The 21,932-nt window shown below is 37.8% G+C and overlaps 1 protein-coding gene across 4 annotated transcripts in view; it reads left to right on the top strand.

The window, feature by feature from the left end:
• Window positions 1-21,712, top strand: part of SESTD1 (SEC14 and spectrin domain containing 1) — a 138,617-nt gene extending 116,905 nt beyond the window's left edge. For all 4 annotated transcript variants that reach the window (XM_055398489.2, XM_088830600.1, XM_055398491.2 and 1 more), the window contains 8 exons: window positions 5,685-5,879; window positions 6,400-6,514; window positions 7,976-8,135; window positions 12,804-12,885; window positions 13,603-13,725; window positions 14,508-14,699; window positions 17,772-17,893; window positions 20,395-21,712. In XM_055398489.2, the coding sequence (XP_055254464.1) occupies window positions 5,685-5,879; window positions 6,400-6,514; window positions 7,976-8,135; window positions 12,804-12,885; window positions 13,603-13,725; window positions 14,508-14,699; window positions 17,772-17,893; window positions 20,395-20,524 (1,119 nt within the window). In that variant the 3' untranslated portion in view covers window positions 20,525-21,712. The remainder of the gene's footprint in view (window positions 1-5,684; window positions 5,880-6,399; window positions 6,515-7,975; window positions 8,136-12,803; window positions 12,886-13,602; window positions 13,726-14,507; window positions 14,700-17,771; window positions 17,894-20,394) is intronic.
• The last annotated feature ends 220 nt before the right edge of the window (window positions 21,713-21,932 follow it).

The raw sequence follows: 21,932 nt of genomic DNA, 5'->3' as shown, positions 1-21,932 counted from the left end.
TTCAAAAACTACAGTAACAGAAGAAACAGTGATAGTACATAAATAGAACCTTCATCTGTAGTCTTGAATTTTAAAAGTATTATCTCAGGAACAGGAGCTGTAAGTTAAATACAAATCATTGAACAGTTTTTCTTCAGCATAAAAGGAAAAAAATCACGTTGGAACCTATGAAATGCATAAAATAGTTCCATTCAGGTCAGTTGCTCAGTCGTATCCGACTCTTTGTGACCCCATGAACTGCTGCACACCAGGCCTCCCTGTCCATCACCAACTCCTGGAGTTCACTCAAATTCATGTCCATTGAGTTGGTGATGCCATTCAACCATCTCATCCTCTGTCGTCCCCTTCTCCTCCTGCCCTCATTCTTTCCCAGCATCAGGGTCTTTTCCAATGAGTCGGCTCTTCACATCAGGTGGCCAAAGTATTGGAGTTTCAGCTTCAAAATCAGTCCTTCCAATGAACACCCAGGACTGATCTCCTTTAGGATGGACTGCTTGGATCTCCTTGCAGTCCAATGGACTCTCAAGTGTGTTCTCCAACACCACAGTTCAAAAGCATCAATTCTTTGGCACTCAGCTTTCTTTATAGTCCAACTCTCACATTCATCCATACTACTGGAAAAACCATAGCCTTGACTAGATGGATCTTTGTTGACACAGTAATGTCTCTGCTTTTTAATGTGCTGTCTAGGTTGGTCATAACTTTCCTTCCAAGGAATAAGTGTTACTGGCTGCAGTCACCATCTGCAGTGATTTTGGAGCCCCCCAAAAATAAAGTCAGCCACTGTTTCCACATCTATTTCCCATGAAGTGATGGGACCAGATGCCATGATCTTAGTTTTCTGAGCTGAGTTTTAAGTCAACTTTTTCACTCTCCTCTTCCACTTTCATAAAGAGGCTCGTTAGTTCTTCTTTACTTTCTGCCATAAGGGTGGTGTCATCTGCAAATATTTAGATTTTTCAATTATAGAATTTTATTTTTAGGTTGCTTTCATGTACTAACTAGGAACATTGCAAAGACAATATATATACTGTGGGCCCTTCCATATCCACAGGTTCCACATACATCTGAGGAGTCAACCAACCAGAGATCGAAAATACCAAGAAAAAAAAATCCGTAGTTATAAAAAGCAAAACTTGAATTGCAATGTTTTAACCAATAGGTGGCACTGCATTGTCACCTTGAGAACAGGTTGGTTGATGCAAGATGCATACATTAGCTTATAATGTTTAAGATGTTATATTAAAAATTTTCTTTTCTCTTGGTAAATAAAAGTCAGCACTTTAAAGCATATATTGGAATTGTTCAGGTCTTCTGAAACTGACAGATTTCTAGTATATTGATTGCTTAATATGGGTAGAATTTGGAGAAACTTTTAAATTGCCATTTTGGGTTAAAGCAATCTGTTAAATACTGAATTTTAGATTCTTTATAAAAGCATGATTTAGAAATAAAGCTAAAACCATCCCAAATCTATAAGGATTTTCAGTACTAATATATAGAAAATTAAAATCTAATACGTAGTTCTTTATCAAGGAGTGTCAATAAGAAATTTTCTTGATTTTTGAATACTAGGGTGCACAACAGAAAAATATTGAAGTGTATGGAAATGAGTGTATGATAATAATGATGTGAAATAAATTTTGAAGTATGTTATTCCAATCATAAACCTTATTTTAGCTTTTAATTCTGGTGATTGCTGCTCTTCTAGTATGTGAATACCCACGATCGTTTCTTACCTACTGTCTTAATCCAAAGCCCGTATCTTGGCGGCGGTTTGTTTTGGTTTCATGTATATTTGTGTTTGGGGGTGGAAGGGCTATGAATAATCATTTTCCATGCAGTTAAATGTTTTTGAGAGGTAGACCAGAGAATGACGTAACTGAACTGACTGTAGCCTGTTCATCTAAGGTTCTATGAATTTTACATTCCCTTATTTCCTAGGAAGGAGCATTTTGAATAAAATATATGCATGTGATATATATGTATATATTTATATGGGTGTATATGTATTTATTTATATGTGTGTGTATATATAGTTAATTCTCTGTATCCATGGGTACCACATGGATATGGAGAGCCAAGTATGAGACTTTGGAATCCCTGCACCAGTCCCCCACCAGTACAAGGGACAGCCGCATAGAGCAGGTTTTCTCGACCTTGGCATTATTGATTTATTTACTGATAAGTCTTTGTTGCTTTGCCCTCCCTGCCAAAGTAATGAAGGAACTATGCCTGATTCTAAGACCAACCACTCCACTCCACTCTGCAGACTGTGTTGCCTGTGCAGGCTTTGCTATTGCAGTTATCTTTTCTGTTTTCTACTGGATCGTTTCCGTCGGTGTACAAATATTGTATTTTACATTAAAAACAAAATATATGCTCAAGATATGTGCATTTTAATATAAAGTAATATATATAATAAATAATATATAAATTAAAAATTTTTTAATCTTCCCTTTGGCTGTACTCTGTCTTCTCATTTCCCATTCTTTTTTTAATTCACTCTGATCAGGATTTATGTCCTTCCCACTGTTATCAGAATTTCAGTCCTTATCTTATTGGACCTCTCAGTAAATTTTAATAAAGTTGACCACTTCTCCCTCCTTTTTTACTTCTTCCCTGAAACACGCAGCTCCTTTTTGGCCTCTTCTGCTCGATCTCTTTCCTCTCATTGCCCTCTGAATTTAGGAGTGACCCAGGGTTCAGCTTTCCAAAGGCTCTTTTCTTCTGAACCAGTACTCTTTGTGTTTGGTAGTTTCATCTAGTCCCACACCTTTAAATAACATGTGTTGGCTAATACTTTGCAAATTAGTATCTTCAGCCTTGACCTATACCCAACTGCTAACAGTTTCATATCTTGCAACTTTACCAAATTCATTGATGAGCTCTAGTGGTTTTCTGGTGGTGTCTTCAGAACATTCTGCGTAGAGTATCATGTCATCTGCAAGATGTGACACTTTTACTACTTCTTTTCCAATTTGGATTCCTTTTATTTCTTCTTCTTTTCTGATTACTATGGCTGCTGCTGCTGCTAAGTAGCTTCAGTCGTGTCCAACTCTGTGCGACTCCATAGACGGCAGCCTACCAGGCTCCACCGTCCCTGGGATTCTCCAGGCAAGAACACTGGAGTGGGTTGCCATTTCCTTCTCCAATGTGTGAAAGTGAAAAGTGAAAGTGAAGTAGCTCAGTCGTGTCTGACTAGTAGCGACCCCATGGACTGCAGCCCACCAGGCTCCTCTGTCCATGCTAGGACTTCCAAAACTTTGCTGAATAAGAGCAGTGAGAATGAGCATCCTTGTCTTGTTCTTGATCTTAGAGGAAATGCTTCCAGCTTATCACCATTGAATATGATATTAGCTCTGGGTTTTTCCTTTGTGGTCTTCATTATGTTGAAGATTGTCCCCTCTATGACTAGTTCCTGGAAAGTTTTTTTTTTTTTATCTTAAATGGATATTGAATTTTGTCAAAAGAATTTTCTGCATCAATTGAGATGATCATACGGTTTTTATTTTTTGATTTGTTGATGTGATGTATCCTACTGATTGATTTGTGGATACTGAAAAATCCTTGCACCCCTGGGATAAATGCCACTTGATCACTGTACGATCCGCTTAAAGTATTAGATTTGGCTTACTAGTAATTTGTTGAGGGTTTTTTTTTTTTTTTTTTTTGCTGTTTCAAAAGTAGGTCTAATTTTTTTTTATTATACTTGATTTGCAATGTTTTGTTAGTTTCTGCTGTACAGCAAATTGAATCAGTTATATATATACATATCAGTTCAGTTCAGTCGCTCAGTCGTGTCCGACTCTTTGCGACCCCATGAATCACAGCAGGCCAGGCCTCCCTGTCCATCACCAACTCCCGGAGTTCACTCAAACTCATGTCCATCGAGTCGGTGATGCCATCCAGCCATCTCACTCTCTGTCGTCCCCTTCTCCTCCCGCCCCCAATCTTTCCCAGCATCAGAGTCTTTTCCAGTGAGTCAACTCGTCGCATGAGGTGGCCAAAGTATTGCAGTTTCAGCTTTAGCATCAGTCCTTCCAATGAACACCCGGGATTGATCTCCTTTAGAATGGACTGGTTGGATCTCCTTGCAGTCCAAGGGACTCTCAAGAGTCTTCTCCAGCACCACAGTTCAAAAGCATCAATTCTTCGGCGATCAGCTTTCTTCACAGTCCAACTCGCACATCCATACATGACCACGGGAAAAACCATAGCCTTGACTAGACGGATCTTGGTTGGCAAAGTAATGTCTCTGCTTTCTAATATGCTGTCTAGGTTGGTCATAACTTTCCTTCCAAGGAGTAAGCGTCTTTTAATTTCATGGCTGCAATCGGCATCCGCAGTGATTTTGGAGCCCAAAAACATAAAGTCTGACACTGTTTCCACTGTTCCCCCATCTATTTCCCATGAAGTGTTGGGACCAGATGCCATGATCTTTGTTTTCTGAATGTTGAGCTTCACATCTAGTCTTTTAAGTTTATTTTCCCATATAGGCCATTATAGAGTGTTGAGTGGAGATTCTGGAAAATTTTTCTCTTAAATGGATGCTAAATTTTATCAAAAGGTTTTTCTGCATCTGGTCTTCATTTTTGACAGGTGAATCTGATAGAGGAAACAGAGTATGGCATGAGCACAGGTTATGCCCTGGGAGGTGGTTATCGCCTCTGACAAAGTGTAGAAGTGAGGACATGAGGCTCTTGAGTGCCACAGTAGAATATGCTGAGGTCAGTAGATTGTTGAGCTTCATGGGGCTGTAGGAGCCGGCATACTAACAGATGTGAATTGGAGAGTCAGTAACTGGTGGTCAGAGAGTGGGATTCTTGGAATTAAGATATGGGAGCTGTACAGTGGTTCAGTTCAGTCGCTCAGTCGTGTCTGACTCTCCGCGACCCCATGAATCACAGCACGCCAGGCCTCCCTGTCCATCACCAACTCCTGGAGTTCACTCAAACTCATGTCCACAGAGTCGGTGATGCCATCCTGCCATCTCATTCTCTGTCGTCCCCTTCTCCTCCCGCCCCCAACCTTTCCTCCGTGATATTAATAACACGTTTTGTGTCTGTTGGAGTAGGTAGCTGAGGTGTAGGTGAGGGCAGGATAGGTGGAAGTGAGGGAGGGAGTCAAGGAACTAAGAGGATGTCTGCACAGTGGAAGTCAGGAAGAAGGCTGCACGGAGAGGAAGGCTGAGAAGTCTGCTGACGAGATGAGGGCACGCAGCAGGAAGGTTGGCAGGATGGAGTCCGATGACACGCACTCACAGGAGATGCGGTTTCTGAGAGAAGGGTGGAAGAAATGGTTTAGAAATAGGAGTGGGAAGTGAGGCAGCCATCTCCCTCACCTCCAGGCTTGTGGTCGGTCACCTATGGACACAGCAGCAGCAGTCAGCAGAGCGGCAGGCTCACAGCTCTCTCTGAGGGTGATGGGTTTCACAGAGAACAGGAAAGAGAGGGGAACATTTAGAGGCCAGCCATGAGGAAATAGATTTTGCTGTTGGCAGGAGTTATTCCAGGGAGCTCAGTGAAAGGATTTGAACGCTGGGACTTTTTGTCTTCAAATTATTTTGATTAAAAAAAGATCTCATATATGTTACTTAGTATATCTGGAGATACTGTAAAATGTGGTGTATTATTCAGGAGCTGATGTGATCCTTAATTTACTTTACAATGTCTCTATTATAGGAATGGTTTGCAGTTTATGTGGAGCTTAATCAGCAAATTGCAGCACTCTTAAATGCTGGGGATGAGGAAGATCTTGTGGAACTGAAGTCGCTCCAGCAGCAACTTAGTGACGTTTGTTATCGACAGGCCAGTCAGCTGGAATTTAGGCAGAATCTGCTACAAGCAGCTCTTGAATTTCATGGTGTTGCCCAAGATGTAAGTGACTACTCTGATTGTTTTTCTTTGCTTCAGATTATCTGAGTACTTATCTGCACATCATTTTTGCAGGTTTGCATGTCTCTTAATTATTTTTCTGGAACAGTAAAATTTACTGGTGGGGGAAACAAGATAGACTTTTTTGATTTTTTTTTTTTTAATTTTATGTTACATTATTCTGCATGCAACTAAACTTTTTTTTGTCTGGAGTGTCCCAATGTAATTGATAGATTTCATTTGGATAGTTTTTTGATGTTCATGTTTTATAACATAGATTGAAATGAAAGTTTCAACACTTCTGCATTCTGCTGACCTGGACATACTGTATTCCTGGTGCATGCATCTATGTGTTCTGTCTTTCAGATAACGTGTATTCTAATTATGTGTCCTTGTCTTTTAACAGCAGAGTCTTTTTCAAGTATAATCGTGGTAACTTCATTAGCTATAAACCTCATTAATCATTAAACACTGTAGATGCTGATTATATCAGGGTTATCTCTTTGGTGTCCCTCTGCTTTAGTTGTCTCAGCAGTTGGATGGCTTATTAGGGATGTTGTGCGTAGATGTAGCACCAGCTGATGGAGCATCGATTCAGCAAACTTTAAAACTGCTTGAAGAGAAGCTGAAAAGTGTTGGTAAGCAGATTTTAAAAATGCTGAAACATAAGGGTTCTTTTTTTAAAAATATCATTACCGTGGTTAGACAAGTCAACTTATACTGATCTAATTATAATCATTTACAGGGAACACAGGAAAAACTAGTATAAAAAGTTTTTCCCCCTTAATGGGTATAATTTATGCTATAGTTCTTATCTTTCATTGGTGGTCCGTCACCCTTCCATCGTAAGGCCTTCAGCCTTTCTTGTGTACCCAGCCGAATCTACAAGTGCTATGTCTTGCATATTCTATGAACAGTTATCTGTAGTGCATGCATAACCTGTATTTAGCTGTGAAGTGTTCTGTGGTAAACCCTGTATGCCCCACACTGTGTTTTATGCAATGATTTTTGTTGTTGCTATATCCTAACCTTGTGAAAAGAATAGTTGGTTTGGTTCTGTGCATTTGTTTCTCCAAACTGGGAATATTGCCAAGGTTACATACTCTCCAAGGAGAGGCTGGTTCAGTTTTATTAAGCTAGTACCCTTACATGACACCATAGCCTTTTGACTTTTGCTACAAGTAGAAAATACAGAGAGGTTTCCTAGATCATGACCGGGAGAAGTGAATAGTGGCTGTGACAGTGGGGGGGAGGAGGGTGTGTGTACTGAGTGGGACATTGGGCAAAGGAAAATGGAGCAGAAGAAGCAGAAACTTAAGGCAGCGATTTAGTGGAAAATGGTGACATGTGATTGAACCAATTTAATTAATTTTGAAAAGGACTTGAGGGAATGGGTTTGAAAAATCACGTTTGTATTGGCATTTTACTTGTTTATAGTCTTTGTTATTTTAATGGATGATGTAATTACAAGTTTAGTATCTAATTTGCCAAATGAAATTTATTTCAAAAATGTCACAAGTTTTCTTGAGTGATATTTTTCCTTTAAAAATGCTAAAGGAATTCCAATATACGTACCTAATTTAAAGTCTTATAAATACGTCTTAAGTATTGCTTCTTATAAGCTGACAGCACCTATATTCAAAATGTTCAGTGTCCTTTTACAGTGAGAAAACAGTGCTTGACTTTTCTAATGTCTTGTGGCTCTAATATATTTTTTGAATGAAGCATTTGCCTTCTCCTATGTTCTCCTAAAAATTGAACTATGTAAAAACAGAAAGGAAAAAATTGAAAATCTTACTCATCAAGACAGAAATTCTTACACTTTCTACGTGCAATTTTGAAAAGTAATTAGTTATCTACGGAAGTTCACCTTTTAGAAATTCTCTTTAGGGAGAATTTGAATGAGAGGGAGCTCCAATTTGAGCCACATTTAAATGGGTTTTATTGATTGAAATATTCAGAGGGCTCCAGACCAAAGTAGTTTAATGTATAAAGCTGTTATCCTAACAATCCAAGTACAGTATCTGCTGAGAGGGTTTAATTAAGGGAGGGAAAGCTTTTCTTGTTTAAGAGATTAAGTCTGGTAACTTTTGTTTTAGATGTAGGATTGCAAGGTTTGCGTGAAAAAGGTCAAGGTCTTCTGGATCAGATCTCCAATCAGGCATCCTGGGCCTATGGAAAGGATGTAACCATTGAGAATAAGGAAAATGTGGACCACATACAAGGAGTGATGGAAGACATGCAGCTTAGAAAACAAAGGCAAAGTTTGACTGTTCATGTTAATTTTTGCTGAGACAACATGATATTAATTAAAATGAAAAGTGATATATTTTCCATACAAAGTAGAAATTCTTACCTGTTACATAGCAGGCATGTAGTAGGTTTTTGATAAATGTAATGATTATTGTGTATAATTGTACTAACAAATAATAGCAATTCATTCATATAATGGGTACCTTTCGCCTTTTTACTCAGTGATAAAAATTTCATTTCCATTCAAGTGCATCACTTTCTTTATCCCCAGTATAGCCTGTGACTCGTCTGTCTTTTAAGACTCTGGAGAATCTGGCGTTTCCATTTTCATTTAGTTTAGAGTTGCTATTTATCATAGGTTGATCTGTTTCTTCATGTAAACATCACATAAGTTGTCACTCATCCATTGTTCTCATATTTGCTGTAGAAGGATTAGACAGTAAATTCTGGGTAAGGTAATGTTTAGTTTCATTTGTTATATGGTAGAACTAGAAATTTAAAGGGTTCTTTGAAAACTCAACTTGCAATAGCAATTGGAGAATATTGCAAAATAAAGAATATGAAATTTTTGTACACTTAGAAATTTCAAGGGCATCAATAAAACCTCACAGAAACTTTGCGCTGCATCACAGACAGAACAGTCATTAGATAGAAATTCCTTCTATCCTCATATCTGCAGACGTATCCATTTCATTATTTTCATCAGAAAGATGAAAAAGCTCTGCTCTTATCAAAACTGTGTGTCCCCATGTCTCCTCACTGAGTCAGTTCCCACTCTCTAATCCCTGCCTTTCATTCAAATATTTTGTTATTGTTCAGTCCCCAGTCATGTCCAGCTCTGCGATCCCGTGGGCTGCAGCACGCCAGGCGTCCCCGTCCTTCACCACCTCCCGGAGCCTGCTCAAACTCATGTCCATTGAATTGGTGATGCCATCCAACCATCTCATCCTCTGTCTTCCCCTTCTCCTTCTATCTTTCCCAGCCTCAGGGTCCTTTCCAGTGAGTTGGCTCTTAGAGTCAGGTAGCCAAAGTATTGTAGTTTCAGCTTCAACATCAGCCCTTCCGATGAATATTTATGGTTGATTTCCTTTTAAGATTGACTGGTTTGGTCTCCTTGACAGCATCAATTCTTTGGCACTCAGCTTTCTTTATGGCCTAACTCTCACATCCATACATGACCACTGGAAACACCATAGCTTTGACTAGATGGACCTTTGTGGGCAAAGTCATGTCTCTGCTTTTTAATATAATGTCTAGGTTTGTCATACCTTTTCTTCCAAGGAGCAACTATCTTTTAATTTCATGTCTACAGTCACCGTCTGGAGTGATTTGGAGCCCAAGAAAATAAAGTCTGTCACTGTTTCCATTGTTTCCCCATCTCTTTGCTATTAAGTGATGGAACCAGATGCCATGACCTTCATTTTTTGAATGTTCAGCTTTTTCACTCTCCTTTTTTACCTTCATCAAGAGGCTCTTTAGTTTCTCTTTGCTTTCTGCCACAAGGGTGGTGCCATCTGCATATCTGAGGTTATTAATATTTATCCCGGCAATCTTGATTCCAGCTTGTGCTTCATCCAGTCTGACATTCTGCATGATGTACTCTGTATATAAGTTAAATAATCAGGGTGACAGTATATAGCCTTGACTCACTCCTTTTCCAATTTTAAACCAGTCCGTTGTTCTGTGTCTGTCTCTAACTGTTGCTTCTTGACCTGCATACAGGTTTCTCAGGAGACAGGTAAGGTGGTCTTGTATTCACTTGAAGAATTTTCCACAGTTTGTTGTGATGCTTACAGTAAAGGCTTTAGCGTAGTCAGTGAAGCAGAAATAGATTTTTTCTGTTGCTTTTTCTGTGATCCAGTGGATGTTGCCAGTTTGATCTCTGGTTCCTCTGCCTTTTCTCAGTCTAGCTTGTACATCTGAAAGTTCTTGGTTCATGTCCTGTTGAAGCTTTGCTTGGAGGATTTTGAGCCTGACCTTGCTCGCATGTGAAATGAGTGCAATTGTGTGGTAGTTTGAACATATCTTTGGCATTGCCCTTTGGGATTTGAATGAAAACTGACCTCTTCCAATCCTGTGGCCACCGCTGAGTTTTCCAAATTTGCTGGCATATTGAGTGCAGCACTTTTATAGCATCAGCTTTTAGGATTTGGAATAGTTCAGCTGGAATTCCATCACTTCTGCTAGCTTTGTTCATGGTGATGCTTGCTAAGGCCCATTTAACTTCACACTCCAGGATGTCTGGCTCTAGGTGAGTGATCACACCATTGTGTTTATCTGGGTCATGAAGATCTTTTCTGTACAGTTCTTCTGTGTATTCTTGCCACCTCTTCTAACACCTCTGCTTCTCTTTTGTCCATATCGTTTCTGTCCTTTTTGGTGCTCATCTCTGCGTGAAGTTGCCACCTCCTCTTCAAACCTTTCTTTCTCCCCCTTGAGCTCTCCTGCTTGACAGCTGTCATTGAAGATCCGATCTGCATCTGTACTTCCTCACTGTCTCCAGTTCACTTCTCAGCCCTTCTTGGTCTGACCTCTCCCCTCACCACTTCACTGAACTTGCTCTTACTGATGTCATCACTGACTGTGACTGTCACATGTAAGTAAACCCTGCATCTCGCTCAGAATCCAGGGAATGCTTTTGGTTCTGACATTGCTTGACCACTCTGAATAGCATTAGAGACAACGGACATTTTTTTTTTTCTTTTTGAAACTCCCTGACAACTTTATATACTTTAAAAAAACACCTTTATGATTCTCCTGGGCACGCTGTTTCTTCTTGGTTTTCTGCACTGATTTCTTGTCCTCTAGCTAATTTCACTGCTTTCAGGGTTTGTCCTGAGGCCAGATCCTCTCGTCACTCATCGTCTTCTCCCTGGACAGTCTCACTACCATGGTTGAGTGGTTATGGCTCTGACCCAGATCCCTCCCCTGTACTTTGGACCTGTAATTCCTTTTACCTTCTGAGCATCTCCACCTGGGTGCCCTGTACAATACTTAACACTCACTTGTATGGATTGGCATCATTGTCCTCCAAAACTTGCTCGTCTCTAGTTTCCTGTCCCAGTTAAAAATACCGTCAGCCACCAAACTTGGGATTTATCCAAAGGGTTTATCACGATCGTTACTCTTTCTGGTCTGTTACAGCCTCATCAGATGCCCAAGGTCTGCTGTCTCTGAATCCTTTTTTCGTGATCTTAGCTCTTAACCTGCTTCCTTCCTTGTTCCTCTTCAGTCTGTTGTACATGAGCGCCGTCTTTGTAAAGCGCTCATCCAGTTACCTCACTTCTTGTGTGAACCCCTCTCAGGGACTTCCTGTTTCCTCAGATGAAGTTCAGTCTCCTTGGAATAGTGCAGCAGACCCCTCATAATCCAGTCCTGTATCTTTCCTCCTTTAACTTTCCTACATAACCACACACTTATTTTCACTTTCCTGAATGTATCATGTGGTTTCAAGCATCCAGAGTACTTAGAATACTTCTTCCCTTATTTTCTGCCTAGTGTATTCCTACTTACTTTTCAAGACTCCGGGGGTACTTATCCTTGGAAGCCTTTTTAGATTTCTTAGGCAAGTTTATACTTATTCCTCCCTATTCTCATATAGCTCCACAGTAGTATTTATCACATTGTTTTTTTAAAAGTCCATCTTCCCAAATGGGACCATCTTAATAAGTAGAAACCATGTCTTATATTTTCAAGCACACTGTCCAATACCTGAAAATATATGTTAAATATGATATTGTCTTCATCACTGATGTGTCTTACCTTGTCTTTTAGCTTCAGATTTTAAAAATATATATAATCACTTCTCTTCAGACCCTTGTAGGATTATTTAACCAAATTGCCCTTTAAAAATAGTTTATAGATTGTGTTGAGGGCATTCTTGCAGAAAAATAAATAAATAAAGCCTGTGACAATGATTTAGCTATTGTTATCAAGCTTCCTTAAGAATATCAACTCTAGTGGAGCCCAGTGCCTCCTGGGTGGCTATACCTCCTTAGTGATATTCAGTACTGCCATGAGATTCTGTCCTTCCCATCCAAAGTACACAGAATTGCATGGAAATGAAGGGAATGGATCAGAGCTTAATTGATCAAGTGAGCTTAAAATTTTAATCTGTATGTTTTCCAGGGAGACTACATTAAAATCTAAAAAACACTCTGAATTGTGTTTCTTTCTATCCAGAGATCAACAGAATTATTTTTCTTTCTTAAGAGCATAGATGGGAGGGTTTTTTTTTTTTTTTTTTTGTTAAATTCAAAATTAGATATTACTCTGGTAATGTAATGTAATGAAAAGCTTTAATTTTTTTTTATTTCCTTGGAGCATTATTCTCTAAACTAGTATTTTAGAAACATTTTGTTTTTGTCTTCAGTTAATATTTTTTCAGGCTTTAGTGTACTACCGTGTTTGTGCTTTGCTTCACTATTTTGCACAATCCATACAGTACTCAAGAGGGTTTGTGATTTAGTATCTTTCAGGTATTTTGAGGTTTTAATGGAACACAGATATAGATATCCTTAAAATTCTTGCAAACCAATACAAAATAGTTACAGTCTCTGTAGTGTATTTTATATATATTTTAATATACTGTAAGATAGATGTGCACATGGTGGTGTTATACTAGTTATCCACAAAACTGAAATATTTTCCTAAATTTATGTTTGGACTTATTAGATGTGAAGATATGGTAGATGTGCGAAGATTAAAGATGCTTCAGATGGTACAGTTGTTTAAATGTGAAGAAGATGCTGCCCAGGTAAAGATCAATCAAGCATATTATGTACTTGTCTTTACTTGGAAAATTGATTTCACCTAACTGTAAACAGAAGTATTCTTTTCATGGTCCTAAGTAAATTCATTAAATCAGATTCTCATTTATCCTGTTGAAGTAATAAAGTTTTATATTTCCAGTAATCTTACTGGTCTCATTTGACTTACTTCTCAATGAAATGCTCTATTGAGCTAGAAATTGGAATTATTTATTATTGTGATTTGGTTGTCAGTTAACATCCCAGGATGAAGGCTGGTGTAGTTTATTGCCTTTTAACCCACAAGAGGATTTTGTAGCTAGATAAACAATTTGCTATTTTGTGTAGTCAATATCAAAAACATAGTTATAACTTAACATAGAAGAAGCTCAGGATTTTAAGTTGTAACATTAAGTCTGTAATGCGATTCCAGTAAGATCTATATTACATAAGCGTATGGTTTTTTATTAATATAAATCATGTGATGTTAATTTTAAACAAGTACTTCTCTTTAATAGGTCTTATCTTTAGATTTTAAAAATTTTGAGGAAGAGGAAAGATCGTTAACTCATGTAGCTTGGCATTGAATGAAATAAGCTATTATGGTTACAACAAATGGGTTAATTAATCACATGATACTAATCTTTCTTTTTATTAATATGGTGTTTTGATATACAAGGTAAAAGGTTATGACTCCACGTTGACTGTGACTTATTTTCATTCAGGCAGTAGAATGGCTCAGTGAACTTCTGGATGCGCTTCTTAAGACACACACCAGATTGGGGGATGACGCTCAGGAAACAAAAGTTCTGCTGGAGAAGCATAGAAAATTTGTTGATGTTGCACAGGTGCAGAACTGGTTATCTTCCTTTTCTACAAGCTCAGTGTTAGAATAGTTTTCTACATGATTGTAGTGTAACTTAGCCCTCCAAGTCCAAGAAGGTTAGTTATATTAATCCAGAAGTACAGAACTAAGAAAATGTTGGCTGATGAATCAAAATAGCCTGTGTAAATTTGAGAGGGTTTAAGTTTTCTCGAGTACAGGTTCTGTAGCTCCCTCTGATTTATGATATGTTAATATATTATGGTAATTTTAAGACAGTAACCATTCATTTGTAAAAGTTACTATAAAGTATAAGTTAATATCAGTAAATTAGAAACCCTAGTTTCTGCATCTCACAAGTGTCAGTGTTATAACAACATGGATTTTTTTTCATGTGAATAGTATCTTAATTTATTTTCCCTAGTTACTGAGTTCATGTTGTTAACAGTGTGGTTTCCTGTGTGGAATTTAAAGTGCCCCTTTCCATCCATTTGCTTTGATTAATGGGTGAGCAGGTTTTTTTAAATTGATTTCTTTTTGGGGCTGGTGAAATTGAGCAGACTGAGAGGAAAGCAGAGTAAGAGAGGAAAGCCAAACAAAAAATAAACTTCATAAAAATTAACTGGAAGTATGGCTTCCCCTTAATTTTTTATGCATGCAGATGACTTGTAGTAGTAAGTGCCAGTGGACTCATTCATTATTGACTTCTAGTAGTGTTACTTACATGCAGCTGCAGTCCTGCTGTGCACGTTCCTGCCCCTCCTGTTAGAGTTCTGCTGTTACAGCTCTGTGTTCACCCTTCTTCAGAGCACTTACGACTACGGAAGACAGTTGCTGCAGGCCACAGTTGTGCTGTGCCAGTCTCTGCGCTGCGCCTCTCGATCATCTGGGGACACGCTGCCTCGGCTGAACAGAGTGTGGAAACAGTTCACAGTCGCATCTGAAGAGAGGGTGCATCGGCTGGAAATGGCTATTGCCTTTCACTCAAATGCTGAGAAGGTTCGCTTTTTTAAAAAATGTAGTTTCAATCATGTGTGTTATGTGTGTTTAAAATGTGTTTACCTTGTAATTTTCTGATCAGTCTGTTCTTTAAGAATATATATGTGTTCCATTGTTTAAAGTTTGTTTAGGTATAAGGTATTGTCTTAGAAGTTCAAATCAGATTCTTGATAAGCCCTCCCAGGGTTGGATACTGTGGTTAAAGCCATCCAGTCTTTGCTCACTCAGCACCATGTCTGTCCTCACCAGACCTGATGCCCAGAATGTACTGTCTCTTCTTGCAGGTGTCATGACTCCCACTGTTTCATTATGCCAAGAAAGGAAACTTTGCTTTTGCAAATACTAATAATTGTCATAAATTTTTTAAAAGGTCACTTTATGATTTTTATAATGTTTTGAGACTCTCCAGCTAAAATTACAAGAGTAAGGTTAAAAATGAAACCTTTTTTTTTCATGTGTTATCTTTAAAGAATTATTCTAGAATTTATTATTTAATGAAGTCATTAATCCCAGAAACTGAAAGTTATTATGCAGTGTTTTATTTGGGCAAATTTTCAATAGAACCTTTTTCTCAACTGCACAGTGAAAATTTATAGCATCCAAGTCTTATATTTCCATTCCAAAGAGGAGCCTTACTAAGTAGTTAACTTTGTTTTGATTTCTTAATGATTAAAGTTCACATGTAGGGGATATTCAGCGCAAGTTAAGATGCGAGAAACCTGAGATAGCCTTGGTCTGTAGAACAGAAGAGATACTGCAAGGAGCCTCAGGAATTAAGCAGTTTCTGTCTGTGTTATGCAGTTCATCTGTTGGGAAATGTCCACATTAACTCTTACTGAGCCAGTTACTGAACTCTACAGGTCATTTTTTTTAGTGTAAGATGGGCCGACTGATGATGAATGAAAATATCCAAATGGCTTGACTTATTTATCTACTGATGGTTTCAGTGAAAACTTTTTATTGAACTGTATTACTAACATAGAAAAATGTGCAGCTTAAATATTCTCCTCACTGAATTTTCAGAGTGAGTATGCCTGTGTAATCAGCGCACTGTTATTGTCAAATAAAATGTTACCAGTGCCCAGAGGTTGTTCCCCATCCTCTTTTATTTAATCACGCTGCTGCTGCTGCTGCCCACCCCATCATGACCACTGGCCCAGTCTCTTAACACCACTGATAATTTTTTAGGATACTGCTCTTAAAATGTATCTGCAGAGACATTTAAAAATCTAGATCTCTTCAAGAAGTTATGTAAGAATGAATATATGTTAGTTGCTCAGTTGTGCCAAGTCTTTGCGACCCCATGGACTGTAGCCTGCCAGGCTCCTCTGTCCATGGACTTATTCAGGCAAGAATACCAGAGTGGGTAGCCAATCCTTTATCTAGGGACTCTTCCCAACCCAGGGATTGAACGTGGGACTCCTGCATTGCAGGTGGACTGTTTACCATCTGAGCCACCAGGGAAGCCCAAGAATGAATATGGTTGAGGATTTTTTCATAGAGTATTTATATTCCTATTTTTTCTGGTACATGGCCTTTATTGTTCTTACAATAGCTCTGCTTAAGGTTATTTTATTATGTCAACCTATGTAAAACCTTTTGTTATTAGATGTTATTTTTCTTTTGGGTGGGTTCTATTTCATACCAGCAAGCCACAACTATAAGCAGACTGCATAGCAAATTATAGTGATTAGGAAAATATTTAAATTAAATCTGAAATTTTATAATATGAAAATATCCTTTATGAGTAATGCCAAAATAAACATAATTGGATTCAGAAAAGTATGCAACCAAAGTTGCAAAAATAAATTATTTTTATTCTGTCTCAAATTTTGCAGATTTTTTCTTGTAGGTAAATTTTTAAAATTAGTATTATTGTTTTAAATCTAAAGTGTATCTTAGACTGATAGCACATCTGCATTTGAGACTAGACACACTTCAAGAATTCACTAACCGTATGTGCCTAGTGGCTACTATGTAGGTCTGTACTTACAGCCTTAACTATTACAAATCACAGCAATTTTTTCTTTCCTTTCTTTTGTACCATTTAAATTTAAATAGTGATAATTAAGGAAAAAAATATAATCAAGGACTGTAGAAATTCCAAATTTGAATTAAAACCATATCTATTTATATTTTGTCTTTTAGTTTATATCATGTAACTCAAGCCAGCAGATATGTTTTTAAAATAACTGTAAAGTTTCTAGCTAGGGAATCACATTGTTATGTGTTTGTGCTCTGAGTATATGTTGTTATGTATTTATATATATATTTTTTCATTTGTGAAGTTTGTAAGCTCTTTGAGGTAAAAATCTGTTTCTCATTCATATCCCAAGCCACTACATAAACATAAAGTGAGTATTTAATAAATGGTTACTTGATATATGAAAGAATACTACTTCTTAAGCGTTCAGTTCAGTCGCTCAGTCATGTCTGACTCTCCGCAACCCCATGAATGACAGCACGCCAGGCCTCCCTGTCCATCACCAACTCCCGGAGTTCACTCAGACTCATGTCCATCGAGTCGGTGATGCCATCCAGCCATCTCGTTCTCTGTCGTCTCCTTCTCCTCCCACCCCCAATCCCTCCCAGCATCAGACTCTTTTCTAGTGAGTCAACTCGTTGCATGAGGTGGCCAAAGTATTGGAGTTTCAGCTTTAGCATCAGTCCTTCCAATGAACACCCAGGATTGATCTCCTTTAGAATGAACTGGTTGGATCTCCTTGTAGTCCAAGGGACTCTCAAGAGTCTTCTCCAGCACCACAGTTCAAAAGCATCAATTCTTCGGCGATCAACTTTCTTCACAGTCTCAGTTTAATTCCAAATAATAGTCTAGTATTTTTTTTGGAAATCACTATAGAACTCTTCTTATTCCAATTATAATATTATTAGTGTGGGTTATGTGTTTGATTTTATTTGAATTTCTTGAGTCCTTTTTGTCAATTAATCAGTCTTCTGTGACATACATGAAGATTCTAAGAACAGAACAGAAACACCTTCAATCTACTAAATTTTAATGAAGTTGGTTTCCTTTCTGTGTCTCTTGATTGATGTTGCACTTTTTTGTTGCAGGTTTTACAAGACTGTCCGGAAGAGCCTGAAGCTATTAATGATGAGGAGCAGTTTGATGAAGTTGAGGCAGTTGGGAAATCACTTTTAGATAGACTCACTGTTCCTGTAGTTTATCCTGATGGGTATGCTGCATGTTCTTACAATTTGTGTTTTTATCAGTAAGGTCTTAAAGTAATATCAAGAGAAGAAAGTCTGTTTCTAAAAAGTCCTAGTAAATTAGCTTTGGTTCACATCTTCAGTATCTGTAATAAATTAGTTTTAATTAAAAGAAATCCCTACTGGGTTTTTAACAGTGGTAGCAGTTGGTACTTGCTGCTATCAAATGTATTGCCCTCGATAGCTTATTGTAGAAGAAATATCATTGACTAGGTTCACATACTGGATTCTAGCCTTGACCGTGATGATTAGGAGCCTGGTGACTTTGAACTTCATTCAGGGAATGGATGGGGAGGGGACTGTTTAGTGAGCTCAAAATATATACCTTATATACCCAGCGCAGAGCTAAACATTTCACCTATAGGCTTTTGACGAAACAGTGCTAGATAAATACGATTATTGTGATTTACAGATGAAAAAACTGAAGCTCAGAAAGATTTAAGTTGTCAGGATATCACAGCTTCTAAGTGAAATTAGAACATAGTTTCAGGTCTGTCTGGCACCAAATCCATTCTCTTTTTCACTGTGCTATGTAGAGTCCTAATTTCTTCATTTGTAAAATGATGGGGTCATGATTTCCACATTCCTTTCCATTTCACATAGTTGATGATAAAAATAAAAATTAACCTCTTGCAAATAAATGGTCCAGTAAATGAATCATAGTATCTTTATCCCCAGGGAGCTAGATCTTCTCAATGAAAACAATTTGGTGGTAATTCAGAGGATATTTAATTCAAACCATAGAGAAACCAAACCCTTGAATATAGGGCTTGAATATATCGTTACATTGTAATATAGGGCTTTCCTAGTAGTTCAGTGGTAAAGAATCCACCTGCTAGGGCAAGAGACGTGTGGTCAGTCCCTGGGTCGGGAACCTCTCCTGGAGAAGGAAGTGGCAACCCATTTTAGTATTCTTGGCTGGGAAATCCCATGGACAGAGGAGCCTGGTGGGCTCGTCTTCGGGGTCACAAAGAGTCGGACACGACTGAGCAACTGAACAAAAACACCAACACTGTAATATAGTGTAGTAGTTTTGATTGTGGACACTGGAACCAGATTTGTTGGGTTTAAATCTCAGCTCCACCACTCACTGTGACATCTTGGGCAACCCACTTAACCTTTTCTGTGCCTCAATTCCCTCATCTAAAAATAGGAATATATTTTCCATACCTCCTCAGGTTATGAGTGAGGGAGTTAAATGAGCTAAATGTATGTAAACTACTTAAAATGATCATCTCACACATGGTAAGTGCCACAGCTAATGTGTCAAGAGCTTCAAAGGATTATTTGGAATTGATATTGAGAAGATATAACGTTACTCATAGTCTATACTTAGATAATCTCTAGTCATACCTAAACTTGAATAATCAGAAGTAGCTTTTAAAGTCATGTATATCTCCAGTGTATAAATCTGGCTAGTAACAGTGTTAGTCGGGTGCTTCTGGTTGGTCCATTCCAGGATATCACTCCACCAAAACCTCATTTCTGTGTTTCACAGCCAGTTGTCACAAAGTCTGTCTCATTGTGCTCAAGTCCTCCCAAGAGCATCTCCCCCTGGTACTTCTGCATGGGCTGCTTCTCCCATGTTCTGCAAATAGTTCATGTGTCATTTTCGTTTTTAAAATGGAAGAGTCAGTTAGTGCTGTGTATTCAAATTTCACAACTTTAATATTTGCAATTATTATTCCATTCCCCTTTATCTGGTAATTTGTTTATACTGTGTAAAATTTGACAGTGAGCTTAGTCACATTTATCTTTTGTGCCATTCTCCTAGAACAGTAGAAGAAATAGGTGGTCTCTCTGGGTTTCCTGCTTGAAGACCCACGTTCAGATCCTGTCTTTTGCGCCGTGTGATTGCAGTTCAGTCATTTGTTTCTCTAGCTCTTAGTTTCTGACCTGAAAAGATGAAGCGCTAATCCAGATTATTCCAGGAACTCTTTGAGCGCTGAAAGATTCTGTGACTCCGAATACTGTGTCTTTGCTAATAGGATAAAATTAAATGGTTTTGCCTATTAATGTCCCAAATGATGGCTTAACATTAAATGGGTATCTTACTTGCCAACTCTATTAGACATCTGATGGCCACAGTCCTTAGAACTGAAGTACTCATATAGATTTTGTATTTGTGTATGCTGTGGCTCCCAGGCTGAAAGCAGAACGTTGTTGCTGTTGCACTGTTTGTTTATTTGTTGCATTGTTTGGTTTATTGAGATTATCATAAGTATATGTGATAGGATATTTATACCATTAATATATTTTTTTCCATTTTTAAAAAATGTTTTATGCCATTTTAAAAAATGTTTCTCCTACCGAATTGCTACTCAAAGATAAACAGTACGGTCTGCAAATGAACTAACGGCATACCACGTAGGTAATTTTTATGGTAATTTTTGCTTCCTTTTGCATTCACTGCACAGTCAATGGGTTTGTATTAATCTGATTGGGCTTTTTCTGTTTTGATTTTTAGAACTGAACAATATTTTGGGAGCCCAAGTGACATGGCTTCTACTGCAGAACACATCAGAGACAGGATGAAACTAGTTAGTCTCAAAAGGCAGCAGCTGAGACATCCAGAAATGATGACTACAGAGAGCTAATAGCGGCCTTCTTCCCAGAGACCTGCTGTTCATAATCCCGCATGTCGTCAGCATACTCCAGCATTAGCTACAATACGTTAAGATGCATTTCACAGCCAGGATAAGCCTCATTTCTTTCCATTACACATTTCTCTCCACATGTTAACACCTTGTAATTATCAAGGCAGAATTGTTTAACATGCTTTGAGATCATAGACTCCAAGTATCTTAAAAGAAGGAACTGTAAACATTGCACTGAAAACTTGCTTTAAAGCTTTACCTGACCTGTCAGTTTGTAGATGAACAACTGATAATAAGCTTTGAATGGTGCTAATAAGAGTTTAGAAATTCTCTCTATAAAAGATGGTTGCCCTTCCTCCCCAGGTGATGTAGTAAATTTAGACTATAGCTCAACTGTTACTAGTAGACAGTGGTGTCCTCAAAATTTTGCTTTGTAATTCTCCTTCAAAGTTGATTATTTTTATTGTGTCAGTATGAAGAAAAACCTTCAGATTTTTGATATATCATATTCATTAAAAGACATTTTCCTATTTGTATTGATAATGTATTAAAAGTTGTTTGTGCTTAATAAAAGGCTTCTTTTAAACACCTTATTTAATTTGGTGGTTATATCCTATTTCTAAACATGAGTGCCTTAATTAAAAGGGCATTCTTAGGCTTGTGAGGATGGTTTAATATTTTCTTTTTCATGTTGGTTGCATGTATTTTGGCCAGGAAATTATATGTAAGCATGTATATATAATAAATAAGCATGTTTTATCAAAAAATATTGTGAAGAAAAGTTTAGATGTTAGTGGAACACTCATTTTTCTCTTCTTCAACTTGAAAAATGTTATCCAAATTACTAACTGTTCTGAAAATATTTTGTCTTTGGAAGAGGAGGGCTGGGAAAGGCATACATAGTTACTTAAATGTCATCCTTTATATCAGAGTAATCTTTCAGGAACTAAAATAGCAATTGTTAATAACATTTAATTTCTCATGATAGACTAGAAGCAAGATTCTGGTGTAGTATAATAGCAAAAATTGTACACGTCTTTTAGAAATTAAATTTAGAAAATGTTAATGCTTTTAAGTTTATATTAAGTTTAAATGGTAAAATACATGTAATTTTGTGTTCATTTTTGTTTCATAAAATGTTTTTGAGAAAGATTAAAAGCAATTTTATAGTCTGTGATCAATACAAAATTATGCAAAGTATGCTCTTTTCTTTCCATTGTTTACTGAAATGTCCATGTATCTTCCAGTGCAAAAAGCTCCTTCTGAGCCTGGGTTTTTCCAGCCTTCTTCACTGCCAGACTTCTTGGAGAAACCCATATCCATGGCCTCTGCGTCCTCAGCACTCAGTGCTCAGCAGCTTGCAGTCTGGCTTTACAGAGCCCTGCAGTGTGGTGGTTTGCAGTGGGCT

This window comes from Moschus berezovskii, chromosome 2 (assembly GCF_049115385.1).
Source record: "Moschus berezovskii isolate FMDL1 chromosome 2, NW_MosBer_1.0, whole genome shotgun sequence".
Taxonomy (NCBI): Eukaryota; Metazoa; Chordata; class Mammalia; order Artiodactyla; family Moschidae; genus Moschus; species Moschus berezovskii.
Note: the sequence above shows the minus strand (reverse complement) of the source record. Positions and strands in the feature narration are given on the sequence as shown.